The sequence below is a fragment of the Lagenorhynchus albirostris genome, chromosome 4 (assembly GCF_949774975.1).
Source record: "Lagenorhynchus albirostris chromosome 4, mLagAlb1.1, whole genome shotgun sequence".
NCBI lineage: Eukaryota > Metazoa > Chordata > Mammalia > Artiodactyla > Delphinidae > Lagenorhynchus > Lagenorhynchus albirostris.
In genome coordinates, this window is record NC_083098.1 from 44887132 (window position 1) to 44908914 (window position 21783).

General features: G+C 42.9%; 1 protein-coding gene across 1 annotated transcript in view; it reads right to left on the reverse strand.

Annotated features, from left to right (window-relative positions):
• FRAS1 (Fraser extracellular matrix complex subunit 1) overlaps positions 1 to 21783 on the reverse strand; it is a 467475-nt gene that overhangs the window by 24658 nt on the left and 421034 nt on the right. The window contains exons 59-66 of the mRNA XM_060147971.1: positions 19809 to 20014; positions 16076 to 16232; positions 13702 to 13902; positions 11964 to 12151; positions 10243 to 10518; positions 6161 to 6393; positions 3816 to 3976; positions 1357 to 1571 (exon numbers count right to left, since the gene is read on the reverse strand). Coding sequence (XP_060003954.1) covers positions 1357 to 1571; positions 3816 to 3976; positions 6161 to 6393; positions 10243 to 10518; positions 11964 to 12151; positions 13702 to 13902; positions 16076 to 16232; positions 19809 to 20014 — 1637 coding nt within the window. The remainder of the gene's footprint in view (positions 1 to 1356; positions 1572 to 3815; positions 3977 to 6160; positions 6394 to 10242; positions 10519 to 11963; positions 12152 to 13701; positions 13903 to 16075; positions 16233 to 19808; positions 20015 to 21783) is intronic.

A 21783-nucleotide genomic window follows, 5' to 3' on the forward strand; every position in this document is an offset into this window, starting at 1 on the left:
AAAAATTCCTTGTCTTTGTGATTTTTTTTTTTTCCTTTTTTTTTTTTTTTTTTTTTTTGCGGTATGCGGGCCTCTCACTGTTGTGGCCTCTCCCGTTGCGGAGCACAGGCTCCGGACGCGCAGGCTCAGCGGCCATGGCTCACGGGCCCAGCCGCTCCGCGGCACGTGGGATCTTCCCGGACCGGGGCACGAACCCGTGTCCCCTGCATCGGCAGGCGGACTCTCAACCACTGCGCCACCAGAGAAGCCCGTCTTTGTGATTTTTAAGCATATGCTGAATAAAAATATCCAGAACTGTAATTAAAGTCATGGAGAACAGAGAACACTAATTTTTGAGGGGCCAGAGGAAGAAACAATCATTTAGCTTTGCATTTTTGAAAGTGAATGCAGGTTATGCAATTGCAGAAACAGAAAGAAAACCTGAGACTGCCTTAAAATTCTGTTCAGTAGAGGGCGCTAGTATAAACAAAATGAGAGTTAACCAAAATGAGAGGCATCTCAAGAAATCAAAATGAATTTTACCCCAAGAAACTTCTGTAAAATGATTACTCTAAGTCCCTCTACAGGTTCCCTTCTTACAGTGTGGTGAAACCTGATTTGAAGTGAAGAACAAACATCTGATTTTTAGTTCATTGAGATAACTACTCAGAATTGGGTAGAACCAATTTTCCCGTGAGGACGCATTAGCCTAGTCCCTTTGATATAACGGCCCTCCTATGACTATGACTTCTTGCGGTAACAGTTTTTTTTTTTTTGGTTACTGATGTTTAACGACTATTAAACATTTTAAAAGTGTCTATTTTCACAAGGGTTGTCAGTTAGGCATAGGTTTGGAATAGGTATGAAAGCAGGGTGTTTTCGACAGGTTACCTCTCCATGCTCGAGACAACAGTGCTCTACTTGTCTGCGGAAAGACAGGGCACTCCACCTGTCATTTGGACTCATTTCCCCATGTGGGGAGAACACAACGACTTAGTAATAACTTTCCCATCAAAGGTAAATCTTTTTGGCTTTCCAAAATATACCCAGAGGAAAAAACATATATACCTAGAGGAGTAAAACTATTAGATTTTTATATAAATGACTGTGCCAGATAGTTAATTTTCTTCATCTTAATTGAAACATTTTCCACATTAATTTTCCAGTTAATTGATTTAGAGGACTTTGCGGGGCTCACTCTGGCCACGATGCTGCTAAGGGCTCTCTTGAGGGACTTATAAAGAAGACTCCCTTGGTCGGTGCGGTTCTGGGGCCGACAGGATGCAACATGCCAGCTGAAGTGCTTCAGGAATGAACAAAGTTTCACATGACACCCAGATGCACGCAGCCTTCAGACAGACCCCCGGGGGCACCCACCTGGAAGTCGGCAGTTACAGACCCCCCACAGACGTCAATTAGCTCCGTCATATCGTAATAGGCATCAAACGTCCAGACACAGCTCTTCAGGTTCAGGTGTTTGTAGAGCTGGATGGTCTTGGGCTCCCGCACGTTGGCATCAAACTGGAAGGGGCGGTCGTAGCCAGGCCCCAGGGCCGTGCTGTCGTGGACCCTGTCGTCCAGGAACCCTGCCTCTGCAGGGGAGGGAGGAGCAAGGAACAGTAACTCAGTCTGTGGACTTGCCCTTTGCCCAGGAGCTGGGTAGGGAGAGAAGACACATCCTTGGGACATGAGACAGCTTTCCCTCTACCTGAGACCATTAGTAGAGCAGCTCAGGGCTCCCAACGCAAGGTTGGTGGGAATGCGAGGGGAGTTTGTAATCTGCCTCCCGTCATGTGCTAAACAGAGTGATTGGGTTCACAGACTCCTGGAAGAGGCTGCAGGAACCAGGGAAGAAAAGGTGAACAGACGAGACCAAAAATGAAGAAGCCAGAGCTCCGTGGCCCTCGTATGTCTAGGAAAAGAAAATACCCTGAAGCTCTGCCTCTCACACCCGGCCAGTCTGGTTCGATGCTTCACAATCAGTTCTTTTTTTTTTTTGCGGTACGTGGGCTTCTCACTGTTGTGGCCTCTCCTGTTGCGGAGCACAGGCTCCAGATGCGCAGACTCAGCAGCCATGGCTCACGGGCCCAGCTGCTCCGCGGCACGTGGGATCTTCCTGGACCAGGGCACGAACCCGTGTCCCCTGCATTGGCAGGCGGACTCTCAACCACTGCGCCACCAGGGAAGCCCCACAATCAGTTCTTGAAGAAATGGATTTAGTATACGGAGAATTTGTGGATGAATTATTATCATTATTTATTTTTGAAAGCACAGTATTTAAGATCAATTTATTTAATGATGAATTGTTATTTTTTTAAGATCAATTTTTTAAAAATAGCTTTTATGGAGAGCCAGCAAAGAAACATCTGACTACCTCCCCTGCCTCTTATGGTTTCTGAACTCTTGGAGAAAAAAGTCTTAATTTTGTGTTAATGAGTAGATAGCTCGCTAATTATGCTTGATGAAACTTCCCCTGCTACAGGCAAAAATCATTGGATCAAATGCTGCCAGGCAACTGAACTGTTCTAAATTAGCGAAGACCTTTATGCAGCAGAGAGCTGAATACAGATACAATTTTAGAATATTAGGGTTAAAATTTGTATAGTACTCAAAGCAACTATAGTATTCTGAAAGAGCTGATGCATTTCTTAGAATGTTTGACACCAGCACCCAGCCCTCTGCCCCACAAGGACTAAGGTCTCAGTTAACATGTGTTGAATTTAATTGTGTTTAAGTAGGAAGAGGTGCAAACTTTCAGCCTATAAACATGGTATGTTTCTTTCACTAGCTTGCATAGGTGGACCAATTAAACTTTCATCTGTAGCTCAGTGATTTACAAATCATTTACACTCCACTAATTTCTACTGTATAAAGACCATCACTACCCAAAGTGATGCTTAATGAATATGGAAGAGCACATAAATGCTTTTCTATCTTCCAAAACACTGTTAAATGATTCATCAGGTGTGAAGGGAGGAAATGCACATTTAGTGTGCACTTGCTAAGGTGAATGGAAGTGGACAGGATTCTCTGTAAAGTAAAATGTCTGCCCTGCTGAACACGGAGATGCGCTACCGCAGCTGTCAGCTCCGTCAGGCCTGCATCAGCTGCAGAGCCCGAGGTCACACTCTTGCTTGAGCAGTCTGCATTCAAGGACTGAGAGAGGTCGGGTAGAGAGGTCTGTCCATTGGGGCTGTCCCAGGACAAGCTTGACGGATGGGCTCTCTCCAGAGCTCCCTGAAGAGGCATTTCATCGGCTGCACTTCAGGCTGACTTCTCCCTCGGCCCAATCCTGCTTCCTCTCCTTCCCTTTAGGAGATGTGGGTCCCTAAATAAACGTTTCACACCCCAAGCTCCACCTCAGCTCCTGCCCCCGGAGAACCATCCTATAACATCTAATATCTGCCTGTGAGCTTTCTAAAATGCTGAGATGATGGGATTTTAGAGCACAGATCCAAACACGGGAGAAGGAAGGAGCTAAAATTTACCAAGACGGGCGCTTTAAAAATGTAGACGCACTTAATCCCCACCTTGATTGGTAGCAGTTGTTATCCTCATGTTACAGATAAGAAAGCAGTTGGCTCACAGCTGTTCAGTTGTATAAGGAGTGGAATAGGCACGTTCAACCTGTCAGTTTCATTCCACGCTCCCTGTTTTTTCCTGTTCACTTCACTGTCCGAGCTGCCTGTGTTTGGTTGCTTGCTAAGGAGGAAATCCACTAACCATGCAGATTTTGAGGACCAGAAAACATGAAAAGCAGAGTGCACTTAGCCATATTCCTAAGGGTCACTGCACTGGGCTGGGCTGGGCAAACCAGCAGGGGACTCTTCCCTTACCTGAGATGCCTCTCAGGTCACGGGTGGTGACGAGATTGGAGCAGAGGTGCTGGTGTCTGTAGATGGACTCAGATAGTAGAAAATGCAAGTTGTGCAATGGCATGGTGGAGATAAGGGGCAGCATTCCATCCTGGTGTGGGATCTGCACTGAAATGTGGATTCTAAGGGAAAAAATAGGGTAGGAATCAGTGTTTAGGTGCCCGCTATAAGCAGTTAATATGGTACATTTCTTTCTCATAACTCAATTTGTCTTCATCAATGAATTTACCAATTTTTCTTTTCTGAAGCTTTCCATGTAGGATTTCTCTCTGAACATAAGGGTATGATGTGCATGTAGGGTTATTCTCCTCTCTCCAGCCCCCAGGAGATCCTCCAGACTCAGGACTGATAGCAATCAAGAATCATAGATTTTTGTGTGTGTGCGTGCAAGAAAAGATAACATCACAATCACAAATGACTTTATAGCTTTCTTCTGCTTTAAGTGGAAGCTTTGTTTCCTCATGAGCTAAAGCCGAGTGACTGACACAGGTACTGCTGCCCTTCTCTGTCACCTTGAGTGTCTGTGGAGGTTGCGGTCGCCGCATATTTTTTTTTAAAGTATTTGTGCCAAAAAGACATCACTGAGCTCTTAAACACTAAGGCCAGTATCCATACCCAGGAAAAAAGCCTACAAATAGTAATAAACCACTCTGCATACGGTCTCTCCCCAACTTAAGGAGCCTTCCCTCCCCTCTCTCCCTGCAGTCCAACAAGGCCACCAGGCCTCACTGGCATCAATCTGCAGTAAGCTCTGCCTTGATCTCCATCCTTTCACATTTAGGTGCCTCTGGACCAGGAAATCTGTAACTTATTTATATTGGCTGCTATTTCTTGTGTGCTTTCAGACTCTTGTTTATATTGCCTCTCCACTATGAGGGCAAAGGACCATTTCCTTCCCTTCTTTTGTTTCTCCAGAGCCTGTAGTACACAATTCTAAATAAAATATGAGCTTAATAAATATTGCAACACAACAGAACTGTACTTAGGGGCTGCCATTTTTTTCACGGCACAAGTTTAAATTTTCAGCATGTTTATTGAGGGTGCGTTTTGAGTTTCTACAGCTTGCCTCCCAGAAAAAAAGACTCACGTTTTAAAGAGGAATCAGAACCTCAGAACATGAACAGGATGGCTCTTTTGCTAGGAAGGGGTCAGTAGTAACCCTGGGCACTTCTGTTATTGCTTTTTAACAAAAATAAATTTCATTCTGTTAGAAAAAAAGAAGGATTTGCATATTCTTGGCTCCACGTTCAAATCTTTTTTTCATGCAAATGAACCCCTTTCTCTGAACTCAGTTGCTCATAAAGGCACATGCATAAATACTATGAGGTTTAATGAATATGTATAACCTACACGAATTCTTTTTTTTTGCGTGCAAAAATGAAAGCATCCATTTTCCAACAAAATCATAGTGGCACAGGGAAAAAAATAAAAGCACATCTGTCCATTGACTTACAATTTACACAGTGTTATTACTCATTTGCTCACTGGATACTTAGTGCCTCTTAGCTGCCAAGAAGCACTGTTCTAGGCAGAGGGGATGCAAAATAAACAGTCATGTTCCCTGCCATCATCATCTCCTGGGGCGACAAGGAGAGAATGAATAATGATAATGCTCTGAGAGAGGTAGACATGGGTACCAGAAAAGCCGGAAGGAAGAGCTTCCAAATTAAATTGGGGGAAATGATGGAAAAGTTCCTAGAAGAGATGACATGGGTTAGATAGAGTGGGACAATCGGATTTAACGACGCTGAGTGGAAGGGAGCAGGGGAGAGTTGGAGCCAGGAGTAGCCACAAGGCGGAGGCATGCCACCTAAGAGAGTCTGAAGCCCTGGGAAGTTACACATGATTCCCTGTGAGTGGCCTGGCAGGTGAAAATGACAAGGTGAGGGAAATGAGGCTAGGAAGATAACAAGGGGCCAGATCTTAGGGGGCCTTCAAAGAATATAAACGTTTTCTGAAGCACTCATCACCACTATTATTTATTTATTTTCTTTGCGGTACGCGGGCCTGTCACTGCTGTGGCCTCTCCCATTACGGAGCAACAGGCTCTGGACGCGCAGGCTCAGCGGCCATGGCTCACGGGCCTAACTGCTCCGCGACATGTGGGATCTTGCCAGACCGGGGCACGAACCCGTGTCCCCTGCATCGGCAGGCGGACTCTCAACCACTGCGCGACCAGGGAAGCTCCACCACTATTCTTATTTTGCAGAAGCATCACTCATTGATCTGTCCCACCCAGAAAACACAGAAAGCATAGCTGGAGACTCCCTCTGCCATCTCCTCGCGGAAGGAACCACCTGCCTGACCTGTTGGGATGCTCCTTGTGTTTGACGTCCAGGTATTTCAAGTTCGCGATGAAGGACTGAGCCTGGAAGCCTCGGGCTGTCCCAGCCACCACTGGGGTGTGGCAGATCGCACTGCCTGTTCCGATGGTAACAATGTTGCTCCTCAAGGGGGTCCCCACGTGGCCCACCTTGTCCACAGCCTTGGCCACACAACGTACATGGAATCTCCGGCTGAAGTAAATGCTGTCCAGGACCTACCAGGAAGAATAAAGCACCTCAGACGTGTACACTACTTCAACAGCTCCCCACACGTACCTTCTGGGTGATAGGCCACCCCAATTCTTGGTACAAGGTAATCTGTGAAGACTATTGTCGACTGAAAAAAAATGCACAGCCTAAAAGTTGAGTTCTGTTTTATTCGGCGGGCAAAACTGAGGACTTAAGCCCGAGACACAGCAACTCGGATAATTCTGAGAGACCTGCTCCAAGGGGCAAGGGGGGTGGGGGGAGCCAGGATATAGAGGAGTTTTTGCAACAAAAGACCAGTGGTTCAAACATCAAAAGCTTACTCTTAAGTAAAGAAAACCAGATACCTCAAGTTAAGGAATTGAGCACTTTCCTATGTTTGGGAAGATGCAAGGGTTTAGGCTCACTGAACTCATTCCTTTGATATGCACCTCAGCTACCTGGGGCCAGTATCCTGTGTTTTCTCATCCCGAGTCTCCTCAGGGTGCACCATCGGCTATCGTGGCTGATGGCTGTCACATCCTTTGCTTACTGACATGGCAGGCAGCATTCTTAGTCCACACCATCCCCCATCCATCCCTCCATCTGTCCATTTATCTATCTATCCATCCATTGATCTATCCATCCATCTATTCATTTACCACATAAGTACTGACTTTCTACCAGGAGTCAGGCACCAGGGACAGAGCAGTGAGTACGTAGAGCCTAAGGTGGTAAGTTAGGTAACTAACAAGTTGACAGATGTGTAGCAAGAGCCCAGAGATGACTAGTTCCCTGTGACAGTTGTTCTCTTTATATATTAGGTTCAGCATAAGAACCACTTAACTGGTTTTCAGCACTTCCAGCAAGACTGGTTGCCTCCAAGTCACTTTCGCTGAGGGCATGGTATCAGGATAAAGAGGAAAGATACTTCTTTTCTAGGAGTTCTTAGTTTTCTTTCCTCCCTAATTTTATTCCCTCCCTCACCTCCCACTTAATTACTACACATGTTGCAAGGGTTACAATAACATGCAGACTTGAAGTTAGAAGTTGGCCTCTGACACCTACTGGCCTTTTAAAAAAAATAATAACTTTATTATTTTTTTAACTTTTTATTTTATATTGGAGTATAGTTGATTAACGATGTTGTGTTAGTTTCAGATGTACAGCAAAGTGATTCAGTTATACATATACATATATCTATTCTTTTTCAAATTCTTTTCCCATGTAGGTTGTTACATAATATTGTGCACCTACTGGCCTTTGAAAGTCTTTCTACAGATTCTCTCATGCTCCCAGGCATACAGAATCCATAAGCATGCTTAACCCAATGCATGCAGAGGCAACATAGGTCACCAAAACTCTATAGGTTATGAGTGCATAGACACAGGGAAATACATAAGAAAAACGAATTAGTAGTTCTGTGTGCCATAGACCTCCCACAAAGCAATCATACAAACTTATAAATTCTACTCATGGAAACAAGTTTCACTGAAATCCATTAAAAATGGAAGATTTTTCCATTAAAATGATTTAATTAGCTGCCAACACTTTATTTATTTATTGATACATGGACTTTGTTCAGAAGGGATTTGAGGCATCTTACAAAAATGCATACAGTACAATGGTATTAAATAAATAATTGAAGAAATGAAGATAGAGCAAAGGAAACAGGGGTAAAAGTGTTTGTCACCAATTCATTGCAAGAAGGAAAACTGAAACATGAAGTAAAATCATAAACTTGGTACCTGTTACAAATGTATATTTGGCTCAAATCAGATGAAACCCCTTCATGGTTTTGTTGAACAGAGAATTAGATACTTATGAGACAATACGCTGTCTTGCCATTTACATTTTTAATAATAATAAAAAAGATAATTTAAATTCAAACTAGGTTATATTGCAAAATGAATATTCTGGCCTTTCTGATTAAGCTGTGTCAAAGACAACGGACATGAAGGACCTGCTTTATCCAAAGCCTCCCGTGCACATCTAACAGCTCTCCTCCACTAGGGCCCCATCCACACGAGGCACTTTTTTTTTTTTTTTTTTTTTTAATGCATTACGCGGGCCTCTCACTGTTGTGGCCTCTCCCGTTGCGGAGCACAGGCTCCGGACGCGCAGGCTCAGCGGCCATGGCTCACGGGCCCAGCCGCTCCGCGGCACGTGGGATCTTCCCGGACCGGGGCACGAACCCGTGTCCCCTGATCGGCAGGCGGACTCTCAAACACTGCGCCACCAGGGAAGCCCCACACGAGGCACTTCTTAAAGTGAGAACAAACGGTGGGTTTGCAGGGAAAAATCCAGAGAAATTCAGTCTGAAAGAAATTTCTGATTTCCAAACTTATTAATGGCACTCATTTCAGCCAAAAATTATTAAATGCTTACTATGTGCCAGATACTCTGCGGAGCCTGACTCTCCACTGCTTACAGCTCTTCCTCTGAAGAACTTCATTGGCGTAAGGGGCAGAGTCAGAGTGATGGACTGTTTCCTGAGGTCGGGAGAACCACCACTGTTGACTGCTCTCTGATGGTGGCAGGCGTGTGGGTCTGGCCTCCTAACTTGCTGAGGACAGCAACTGCACTTGGAACCTCTTTTCATGTCCTCTCACAGGGCTTTGAAAAATGCTGATCACTTAGCAAGCATCCTCTCATCTTGTTTAATAACTGGTCCCTACTATGTGCCATCAATGTGGTGGCTCTTTTGGGATGGACATACAAGTGTGGGAGAACCCTCGGTCCATGTCCTTAAGTTTATACCCTACTCCTTACTGAATGGTGTAAGAGGTATGAAAAGAACAGTAATCCTTAATTGTACCTACCTGGGATCTTTGACTTACTTCACTTACAGATCACTTTTATTTTTTATTTATTTTTAATTTTTTTAAAAAAATTTTAATTTTTTTTTTTATACAGCAGGTTCTTATTAGTCATCAATTTTATACACATCAGTGTATACATGTCAATCCCAATCACCCAATTCAGCACACCCCCACCCCCACCCCCCACCACTTTCCCCCCTTGGTGTCCATATGTTAGTTCTCTACATCTGTGTCTCAATTCCTGCCCTGCAAACCGGTTCATCTGTACCATTTTTCTAGGCTCCACATATATGCGTTAGTATACGATATTTGTTTTTCTCTTTCTGACTTACTTCACTCTGTATGACAGTCTCTAGATCCATCCACATCTCAACAAATGACCCAATTTCGTTCCTTTTTATGGCTGAGTAATGTTCCATTGTATATATGTACCACATCTTCTTTATCCATTCGTCTGTCGATGGGCATTTAGGTTGCTTCCATGACCTGGCTACTGTAAATAGTGCTGCAATGAACATTGGGGTGCATGTGTCTTTTTGAATTATGGTTTTCCCAGTAGTGGGATGGCTGGATCATATGGTAATTCTATTTTTAGTTTTTTAAGGAACCTCCATACTGTTCTCCATAGTGGCTGTATCAATTTACGTTCCCACCAACAATGCAGGAGGATTCCCTTTTCTCCACACCCTCTCCAATATAGATCACTTTTATATATCTGATGTGTCAATGACCTTGTCAAGTGGATTAAGTGGACTTGGTATTTTGTAGATAGGAAACTGAGGCTCAGTAGGTTAAGTGAACTCGTAACATCGTGTAGTTAAAAACAGACAGAATCAAGGTTTGTAAACAGGTTGTCTGAGTTATCAGCCTAGTTCTCTTTCTACTACACCATATTACCTTTCCTTATATGTAAGAATAAAAAGATTGTGTGTGTACTCTGTGTACCTGCTTATTTGTTTATTTTATACCAAATGTCATGCAGGGACCTTAAGAAATTTGATAGAGTTGGAGTAACAGAGAGAAACGCCAGGTCTCTCCCTCTGCAAACAGACCTACCATGTGGTTGACACTGGTGAATGGCGTGTTGTCAGTGATGGTCTCAAAGGGAGACCGGGCCCCGTTGCCATCAGTGGGGGTGGCCACTTCCCAGCTGAACTGCACGGACGTCTGGTTGATGCCAGCCTCATTGCAGCGCTCCTTCATGATGGCATACTTGGGGAAATGGGGGTCGCAGGGGGTGACACAGACCAGTGGGTAGCCCGGGGAGGGGGATTTCTTGACTCCCTCCTTGGTAACCTCTTCCACATGGTCATAGTCAGCAAGTGTGACAACCTGCAAAGGAGCAACAAAGCTTCAGCCCGGGGTGGGTATCGGGAAGGTCAGAGAACCAAGGCTCCCTTCCCCAGAGATTCAGGAGATCACTTAACTCCTAGGGATTCTTTAAAATATAGCAGAAGTTTTAACAATGCTTGGCCAGGCATCCCTAAAAGATACTGCAGATCTTTAATGGTGGAGAACATCTTCCTCCCCCGTGAGCTAAAAGCTTTATTATCTTATTGGTCTCCTTCCTAATTCAGAGCCCTATCACTCGTGTGAAAAATACTCTCCCCTCCCCCCATACACAGTAACTAAAACTATATCATAAACGGCAGTTACTAGTTTAAAGTTGCATTAAATTGTTAATGGATGCCGTAGCACATTTGGCATAACAGGAGTAAATAAAGGTAGTATATTTCTTCCATGGTCAAAGAAGAGACACGTTTTGAAATGATCCTTTTACTCTATGAGACTAGTCGAGGGAGGTTATAAGACTTATTAAGACTAGCTCATTATCACGGGTTAAATTCTTGGCAACCTCTATGCATTTTTCTCTTAACTGTGAAGTCGGTGCGTTCATTCTGTTCATCCCCAAACTGGGAAACATGGTGGTACATTTCTGCAGATACTTAATTCTATGTGTGTGGCGAGTATGTAGGATAATAGATGTGGGGTAATATTCCTTTTTTACTCTTCTAGGTTCCACCAAAGAAATGAGAAGATCAATTGTATTGCACCTTCTGTCTTTATCAGACTAAGGTCTCAGTATGGTTTGGTCTCACTCTTATGTCAAAACAAGGTTTCTCATCCTTGGCACTACTGACATTTGAGCCAGATAATTCCTTGCTGTTGGCGTTGTCCTGTGTATTGCAGGATGTTTAGCAGCTTCCCTGACTTCCACCCACTAGCTGCTAATAGCACCTAGTGTGACAGTCATGACAACCACAGATGTCACCAGACATTGCCAAGTGTTCCCCAGAGGTGATGGGAGTGAGGGATTTGGGGGAAAGGACAAGAGCCCTCGCTCTTGGTTGAAAATCACTGTGTTACGGGGAGGGGGAAGGGTAAGCTGGGATGAAGTGAGGGAGTGGCATGGACTTATATACACTACCAAGTGTATAATAGATAGCTAGTGGGAAGCAGCCACATAGCACAGGGAGATCAGCCCGGTGCTTTGTGACCACCTGGAGCGGTGGGATAGGGAGGGTGGGAGGGAGACGCAAGAGGGAGGAGATATGGGGATATATGTATAAGTACAGCTGATTCACTATGTTATACAGCAGAAACTAACACACCATTGTAAAGCAATTATACTCTAATAAAGATGTTAAACAAAAAAAAGCAAAGAAAATCACTGTGTTAGAAAAATGAAGACGTGCAGCATTGGAAGTCCTGCTTCTCTCAAGTTCTTATCTAATTACTAGGACATAAGCAACGATCCTTTGGGTTGAGAGACTCACAATGGGCGGCGCTGGCAGGATGAGGCTCCCTGACACCTCCTGGTCTAGAATCGTCACTGTGGCAGTGGTCACATCACCAAGAACAGCTTCCACTGGGTCATCCGGGCCAAGGACTAGAGAGAACGATTCATGCCACTCCCGGTCTTCATTGGACAGGATCTCAACTTTAAAGAAGATATGATCCACACCTTCGCCAAGGACAGAACAAAGAGGGCAAAGGTCCTCATTAGTGACCCACTTAAGACAGTGCAGGTTGGCACTGCTGAGGCTTTATGTTGAAATATGCCCTTTCCTTTCAGAGGTTTCCTATCAATGTAGTGGCTGCTTATCACGTTAGCCCCATCTCAAGTGAGGAATCTGTTTTCTTGGTCAAATTCCACCTGTGGTGGAGGCTCAGTACCACAGATTTACTATGCAACGCCATATGAGGATTAATGGCCCCTGCCTGACACTAGCTGGTGGTAATAAAAATCTATGATTCAAAATACGCTCCACCCTGGCTATGAGATTTTTTGCCTAACTTTTCTTTCCCCTTTACATTTAGGCATGAGCTCCTGTGCGGCAGAGTGCTTGTACACCATCCTTCAAAGCTGTCTCCTGGGGACCGACAGCTCAAGGGCTACCTACCAGGCCATTTCTGCAAAGACAATAATGTGAAGGTTTGGCAGCCTGGAATGGGGAGGGTTAGAGCTTAGAAACCCCCTTCCTTTTCTGTAAAGTGATTCTGTGAAGGTGCAGATATCTCGGGCAGTAGTCAAGGTGCCCTTCTTCCTCTCCTATAGACATCTGGGCTAGGTTACTTCTAAGACCTGCCTTTCCCCCAGATGCTTATGCAGAAAAGGAAAAAGCTAACACACTTGGAAGAGAGGTCCTTGTGAGGATGTGGAGGAAGGGCACCTACCTTCCCTGTAAACATGAACCAGATGCATAGGGATGGAGCCGAAAGCCCTCTGAAGCTCCAGTGGGTGACAGGGACATACAGAGACCGCCCCCCTCCATTTCCAAGGGAGTCATTTTCTCCCTCCACTTGCTAAGACACCTCTGAAAAGGCCTTCTATCACTTTTGCCCACTTCTGGCTACATCACACATGGTGGCAGGCTCTATAACAGCCTTTTCACCTTATACTGCTCCATAAAGTTCTGGGAAAAAGCCAAGCATACAATTCAACTCCTCCTCTGTCTCATTCCTTCCATTAAATAAATATATCAGACAGTTAAACAGCTGGTTGTGACCTGAATCCCATCCTTCTTCCCTGACTCATCTTCATAGCATCTCCTAGTAGATGTCAAACCACTTGAGCATGGAGACTGTGCCTTCTGGGTTTAGTAATCCCCGAGGGGCCCAGCACAGTGGTTTGTACCAATGTTTGCTGAATGACAAACATTCAAAAATATACAAAAAATCATGTATATTTTAAAAAAATCAAGTGCCCTCCTTGCTCAACCAAATCATAGGCTAACAACAGCAACAACAAAAAATCCTTTTGAATGAGCCAAAATGCCTAGGATGTTCTGAAGTGAAGCATTTCTTTGGCCTTTTTCTTTCTTTACCATGCCATTTTTACTAACTAGAAAATTTAAAGACTCCCACAATCTCAAATGTGTGCTTAATAAGTACTTCACGCTGTTGGAAATACTGTTTCTCTCTTTCATTTTTCTGCTCGTTCCTTTCTTCAAATATAAGATATCTGCCTCTCTCTTAAGTAAAACCTACAGATTGGGATTGGCATTCAATTACCAGGACTGAACTTTAAGATTCGGCTTTTTGGGTAATAATCCACACCAGACTGGGCCGACCCGTCCCGTGTGCTACAGCGAATCTTGGACGTCCTGTTCTGATCCCCTCTGCGGATCACCTTGATGTTCAGAATGGCCGTGGCATCTGGCCCTGAGGGTTCCCGGACTTGGTATGCAGCTTCTTCAAACTCAATGGTGGGAGCTTAAGGAAACAAGGTTAGGAAAACAAGAGCAAGTTGGAAAAGTGACAAAGAATTCCACCTCCCATGAAAACACCTTCTAATGAGAAGAGGGAATTTTTCACATTAGTTAACAATACAAAGGCAAAATAGCTTGCAGTCAATAAAAATCAATCAGTATCTACCCCTAAGTAATACTTTGGAAAAAGGGATTTATCTGTGATTCTGCAGGAGTTGTTTCTCACATATTTCTTATTAAAAACAATATAGTGGAAGAAATATTTTTAAGCAGTTTGAAATGCATGATGTCCAAGCTTCCATCTAGGCATTATAGCTCACAGCATGTTTTTAAATCTGCACAACTTATCAAGGGACAGAGACACAGTTAAGCCCTTGATAAATATCTATTGACTGATTCTATGAACCAACTCCTTTTCATTTACATACTGCTTAAATGTACCAAATCTCTCATCTTTTTTTTTTTTTTGCGGTCCGTGGGCCTCTCACTGTTGTGGCCTCTCCCGTTGTAGAGCACAGGCTCCGGACGCGCAGGCTCAGCGGCCATGGCTCACGGGCCCAGCCGCTCCGCAGCATGTGGGATCTTCCTGGACCGGGGCACGAACCTGTGTCCCCTGCATTGGCAGGCGGACTCTCAACCACTGCGCCACCAGGGAAGCCCATCTCTGATCTTTTGGATCCTCCCTCCCAGTGCTCTCAGCTCCCCAACGCTTAGCTTTTCCTAACTTCTCACAGGTTATTTAGTTAAGGATGAGTAGTTATAGTGACCGGTTACTACAACAATAATTCAGGAACACAAGATTTCCTAACAATCTTACTTGAGGTACTATCCTCATTGCTATGAAATGATTAATTGTTGATTTAAAAAAAAATTCAAACTATGCCTTCTTTTGTATTATATTCTCATGAGGAAGGGCAACGTGGTAGTGGTGGAGAGAGTGGGATAAGAAGATGGAAACATTGGGAGCAATTACAAATCTTATACCACTTAAAATATAGACTCTTTCAGAAATTTCTGATGTCTCTATGTTCACTTCCCTCTTTCTCTCTCAGAAAATCAGTTCTTCCTAATTGTAGAAGATATGCTTCATTTTAGACTTCATAGTCGTTACTGTGTGCACTCTTTGAAATTGAGGTATGTCACTGTAACACAGTGTGAACTTGTTACTTCTCTGAGCTTCAGTCACTGGGTTTTCTGTGTGAACAGGAGAGGTTCACTTTTTCTGTGTGAACAGGAGAGGTTCAGGATTTGAACCTGAGTCTCCTTGGGTAAAGGGCTAATTCAACTTCAAGGCTGGCTTTTTTGCTTTTTTCCCAATGTCCAAGTTAGTCCCTATTTTAATATTAGAAACCCTAAGAGTCTCACTGACTCTTGCGTAGATTCTAGAATCTGATAAAATAAGGTTCTACATGCACTTTTGTTGCTTACAGCTGTGTAACTAAGAACGTAAATTATATAACTGTGCTGAGGTTCAATTTCTTTACCTATAATATAGGGATAATAATACCTACCTCAAGGGGCTACTGTCAGAATGAAATGAAATGAAATAGTATTATATGCTTAGAATGGTTCTTAGTATACAGTCAATATTCAATAAAAACAGCTGTTACTATTTGTAGTTTTATTGTCCATTTATTAAAATACCTATTTTAATAAAACAATTATGTCCCTATTTGAAACAGATTTTGTTTTCTTTGGTGCCTGGGTCACTCTTTGCTTACACCTGACTAAAGAATTTAAGTTTTTTTAGGTTAGTAGGCCAAATCAAATAGAGAGAAGAAAACTGAGAAATTAGACTTTTCCAGAAAGGTGGCAGCGTTTTAAATCAGTTCATTGGATTCAACTGATTCTGATTGTATTTCCAATCCTGCTTTTGAATTGCAGTGACTTAAACATTTTTATTCTCTGTCTGTCTTAGCATCTCTGTCCTAGCGTTTAACCATACTTGCTCCCTATCTCTTGGTGATGTGGTAGAGAACAATGTGATTTAAAATACTGGAGCTCTGTAGACGGTGATCATTTGCTGTCAATATTTTATATAGATACTCTAAGACTGTTATCAGTAGACGCTTTTATAGTGCTTTCGTTTCTCAATACACCTATAATTATGTTATTGGTAAAACATCAATTCATGTCCCATCAACCTAAGAGTAACTAAAGGCAATTTCTTCCATTACCATCTTCATCATTGGATATGGTGATGGTGGCCATGTTATTCTTTCCAACTCTGGCTCCACTCCAGTGGTTCCCAAGAGGATGGCCAAGGTAGACCCTGAACTGTTCCTCAGGCTCAAACATGGAGTCATCGTGGATATAGACAGTACAGTTCTTCATCTAGAGCCAAGGGCACAAGAAAGAGTAAAATTTGCAGTGAGATATCAATAATTTGCTTGGCTTTCCCTAGAAAATGATTTTCCTTCTTTGTAGCATCAAAAAGTCAACACAGATTCAAAAATATCCCGTTTCACTTATAAAATAGAATGTTTAACAGTTCATGCCTGAGTGGACCTACCTATACGTGGAGACTTGTATTAAACATTCCAAACGATTTTGAATTATTGGTCATGAGTTATGAAAAACAACAAAATGAATCACTAAAAAGCATCTGTAGAACATCTGTGTGCTTTCCCACATTTTGCCTGGGCTCATCTGTACCTTTGTACATGTTATGTTGGTAGATTTCTGATGGTGAGGGTTTAACATATTGATTAGACTTCCTGGAGAGTTGAATGATATTCCTTTTCCTTTGTGAAAATTGAAGAATCGTATAAGGAACTCAGAAAGCCTTCCTGTTAGGCTAAAGACACCTTTAAAAGCTACAGAACTCTCAAATGCGTTGCCAAATGGTGGCTCATCTGAAAACTGAGAACTGAATGTCTGAGAACACAATCTAAATCCCTGTTGGATGAAAAGAACTCAAGCGCTTCCCAAACTGAATATTCTCTACTGAGGACTTGTCTTCTTGGCAAAACGTAAAATAAGGTCACAACATTTTATTTATTTATTTATTTATTTATTTATTTTTTGTAGTACGCGGGCCTCTCACCGTTGTGGCCTCTCCCGTCGCGGAGCACAGGCTCCAGACGTGCAGGCTCAGCGGCCATGGCTCATGGGCCCAGCCGCTCCGCGGCATGTGGGATCTTCCTGGACCGGGGCACGAACCCGTGTCCCCTGCATCGGCAAGCAGACTCTCAACCACTCCACCACCAGGGAAGCCCAGGTCACAACATTTTAGATAACAGAGCAGCCTCGATTGAAGAGTCATGTGATATGAAGTGTGATTATTTTTAGTTTACCATTTTAAATTCATTATACTACCATATTGCAAAGGATATGTGGATATAGAGGTTTCACTGTCATACTTCCTAAGTCATACTAAATGGAGGGAGAATATCTCTGTGAACATTTACCTGTGGCTTGCTGACCGGGTTTTAAGTCCCTGAAGAATGTTCCCTTTTTTATCCCTACCACATCTTTCTTACAATAAGAATTTCTTTATGGAAAGCATGAATCTAGTATCGACTCTTCGGTATATCTTAAAAAATAAGACATTCTAGTGAATGACAAGTTCCAAAGACATATTGCTTAGCATGACGAAGAAGATGAAGATTCCAAAATGTGCTTACGAATGAGAGATTGCCATGTGGGTAACATCTAGACTATTAAGCTGTATTTTCTTTTTCTTTTTTTTTTTTACGGTACGCGGGCCTCTCACTGTTGTGGCCTCTCCCGTTGTGGAGCACAGGCTCCGGACACGCAGGCTCAGCAGCCATGGCTCACGGGCCCAGCCGCTCCATGGCATGTGGGATCCTCCCGGACCGGGGTACGAACCCGTGTCCCCTGCATTGGCAGGCGGACTCTCAATCACTGTGCCACCAGGGAAGCCCTATGCTGTATTTTCTTTATAATTTTATTTAACTACAAACTGCCTCTTGGATAGGCAGAGAATCCTCTTCTGAACTTAAAACAAATACAGACATGCAGACTCAAAGCTGAAGATTGTATTTATAGTATTTATTTGTGTTTTAAACACATATTTCAACCTGTCAACAGTAAAATTCCCATAAAATACATAACTAAGACAGGGCTTTTATGAGTCATGAAGGTGTGAAAGACTTGAGAGTCTCAAACAAGGACGCTATCGATTTTTTATTTTTATTTTTTTGGTGGTAAAGAATGGAAGGAGAATCTCGGGTGACCTGGGATGTGTAAAGTCTTTTTATGCTAAAGTTCAAAAGAACTAATCATAAGGCAAAAATTTCACACGTTTGCTTATATCAAAAGAAAGATTTCTGTTCAACTAAGAACACCAAGGGCAAAGGTAATAGATAAGTGACAGAGAAAGGCACTATGTTTACGATATCTAAAACATCTAAACACCGGCAAGGATTAATGTTACTATTTAGGATTATTAATATTAAGATCAATATTTAGAATATACAAGGAAGCACAGCAAATCAGTAAGAAAATGACAGCAATACAATAAAATAAGGAACAAAGGATAAAAATAATAGATTTTCATAAGAGAAACTCAATGAACTAACAAGCATATAATATAGTATTAGAGAAATGCAAATTAAAATGAGATACAACTTTATACATACCAGATTAGTAAACATTAAAAGATGAGTAATTGAAAAAGTGTTGAAGAGTATGTAGGGTTTTAGCAACACTCATGTACTGCTAGTGACACTTTGGAAAGTATTCTGATATTATTTTTTCAAATTAAGTACTTTCATGCCCTGTGGTCCAGAAATTTTGCTGCTGAGTTTTTATCCAAAGAAATCCCCACTCGGGTGTGTAAGTGGACATATAAGAGGATTTGCACTGCAGCACTGTCCGTGGTGGCAGCATGATAGGAGGTGACTGGGCACTAAAACTGAGGGTCTTCACTGTCTGTTGCTAAGAGTGAATGGGTAAAAGGTAGTAAATACACATCATGAAATGCTAGGCAACAGTTTGAAGCAACAGATTAGATAGACACATAAATGACATGCACAGGTACTAAAACATAGTGCTGAGTAAACGCAGAAAACATTCGAAAAAGTATAACACAGTAGCAGTTTTAGAAATAAAAATTATATACATAAAGACCCAGACACTTCTTAAGAACAAATAGAAAATAAGAGAGATACACATTAAGTACAATCGATTGATTTCCTCTGAGGTGGGGAAGGGAATGTGGCCGCAGAGTAGGGGTAAAATGAAATGAGTAAATCAACAAAATAAAGAGGAGGGCCTTGAACTGACCAGTGGGGACTGCATGCCTTGAAACAAGGGGTTCAACTGACTCAATCATCTGAAACTGAGATCCAATAATGGAGAAATATGATTCTCATTCAATAGATGCTTTGGATATACACTGAGGCTGCAAGCTTTGAGTCTGATGCAGCCACACTTAGTGACTGGAGTTTCTCAGGAGTTCTTGTGTCCGTACGTATCATTTCTCATTATATTGCCAAGAGAATACTCCACTGTCTTGAATGTGCTCAACTGAACAGGTGTTCAGTCCTGTACTATTGGTCCTATGCCAGAACGTGTGTTGCCCTGGAACAGGGGCCCAGGTATTAGAGAACTGTCTCCTCCTTCTCCAGATAACATTAGTGGAGTGTGTTCATCTCCCATGTGGGTTCAAATTAAGAGGAGTCCCCAGTCATTTGATTCTGCTAAATTCCAAAAATGTTCTACATCATCTAAATATCCCAGCTCAGCCAATGACATAGGTATTTGGTCATAAATGGGAGACAAAGAAGACAACCACATAGAAGAGATGACATTATTAAATGAATGAACGGTTAATTAGAAACTTCCTAGGATGTTCAGAATTTGTCTAAATTACTTCACTATGGACAAATAAAAGCATCAGGGAAGGAGGGAATCCCATTCTTCAGCCACCAGGAATCCACTTACTTTCTCCCCTTTGAGAAACGTAATCCGTGAAGAGTCTGTGTTTCTTCTGTCCTCAAAGTCCTCCATGACCTGAGCTGAATGGCCCTGAGTATAGCACCTCACTGAAGACTCGTAGCTCAGGTCCCCACTCCGAATGATGGGTACGTGTAGGACACCCTCCTTCTCCTTCACTAGGAGCAAATCCTTGGCAAACTGCATGCTGGGCACTGGGTGAGCAGAAGGAAAGACGGAGGCATCGTTAGTGGGATGCTGAGGGAGCTGGCTGCCACTTGGCAGGACTGGCGGCCAGTTGGCAGGACGGCTCCACTAAGGGCCACCAGAGGCCGATAAATTACAAGCAGTCAGCAGATTTCAAGGCCTGGCTGCTACTCTCAGGACAAGGGATCTGCTTCCGCTGTGAGTATAGTTCCAGCAAAATACAACAAATCAAGTTTGCACCAGTTTCTGCTCAGCTTCTTTCTTACAATAGTCACCATCTCAAATACAGACAGGCGATGCAAATAAAGAAATGGGCCACGTGGAAAATCCTGATAGAGACCTGAAGATCCAGAAAAGTTCATGTTCCTTCTAAGGCTACCAAAAAGGAAAACAGCAGTGCAAGGCTGATGAGAAATGGCCACTCACGTTGGCCCTGGGCCAGGAAGACAAAAGGGAAGAGCAGGGACATCGGTAAAGAGGAAGGAGCAGGTCATGTTTAAAGGGCGTTTTGCCCCTCAGCTTCGTTCTTTTGTTGGCAGGTCTTCCTATTTTCAAACAAAATCAGAGATCTGCATTTTTGTGTCATAGCTCCTCAATTTTAAAATAGCAAGCAATTAAAACAGTAAAAAGAGATTCCATGCAGGCCCAAACTATTGGAGCCAAGCAAAACACATCCATAAGCTGAATTTGGCCAGTGGGCCCCAGTCTGTGACTACTGCTGTGGGGTTACCTCTTCTTTAACAACTCACATGGCCTCATCTGACTTTAGGGAAGGACCGTAGCCAAATGGTGGTTAAAAACGAGGGCTCTGGAATAAGCGCGTCTGAATTTCCATCCCAGCCCTGCTACGTATTAGCGGAATGACACAGGGCAAGTTACTGAGATTTTCTGAGCCTTGGGCTTTTTTAAATACGTAAATTGGAAATGTTAATGTCTAACTTGTAAAATTATTGGGAGGATTGAATGGAATGAGATTAGGTACGCATGGTGCTCAATACAGCACCTGGCAAACAGCAGGCACTCAAATTTGGGTAGAAATTATTTTATTATGGTCTGTGTTGCCCCCTATCTCCAGGCTTCTCAGTATAATGGATCATGTTTCTATGTGTGCAGACATATAAATAAAAATTGGAATGATTCAAGTATAAAAAAATAATAATAATAATGGATCAGTGTTTCTTCCTTACTTTCTACAAGGCTTTAAGTAATATTCTGCATTGAGACATGTCCCCTTTCGAGACCAACGTTTTGTTGAGTGCTGGTTATTATTTTCTTAATGGACAATACAAAGAGGTAGTCCATCCAGTCATATGTCAAATTAGTGTTTGGGGCTGCAGGAAGCTGACCTATTTCCTGGCTACGTCCTGGATGTGCCCTGCCCAACCTGAAAGGAAGGAACAGAAGGGGTGAGCACCAAGCTCTCTGCAAGTCAATATGTAGAAAGCTCTCTTTGCCTCCAGCCTGTCCACTGCTCAGAACTGTTGGCATTAGCAAATATAAAACAAATCCATTATCTGAGCTAAGCCTAACAGTTACCATTTATCACTAAAGAAAAACCCAGAAGATACTTTTAAAAAGAAGATGAGTGACTTTGGCATCAGGTCCTGCACATTACTCATTTGGGGCTCTTTCCATCCAGTGCTATGAAGAGGTGGGTGGGAATGACATGACCTTGCATGAGGACAAGAAGGAAGCTTGTTGCCAGGTAAAAAGCAACACAAGCAAGAAAGCTTTTCTACTCATGGCAGATTGTATCTAATGCTTTGGATTGATTTTT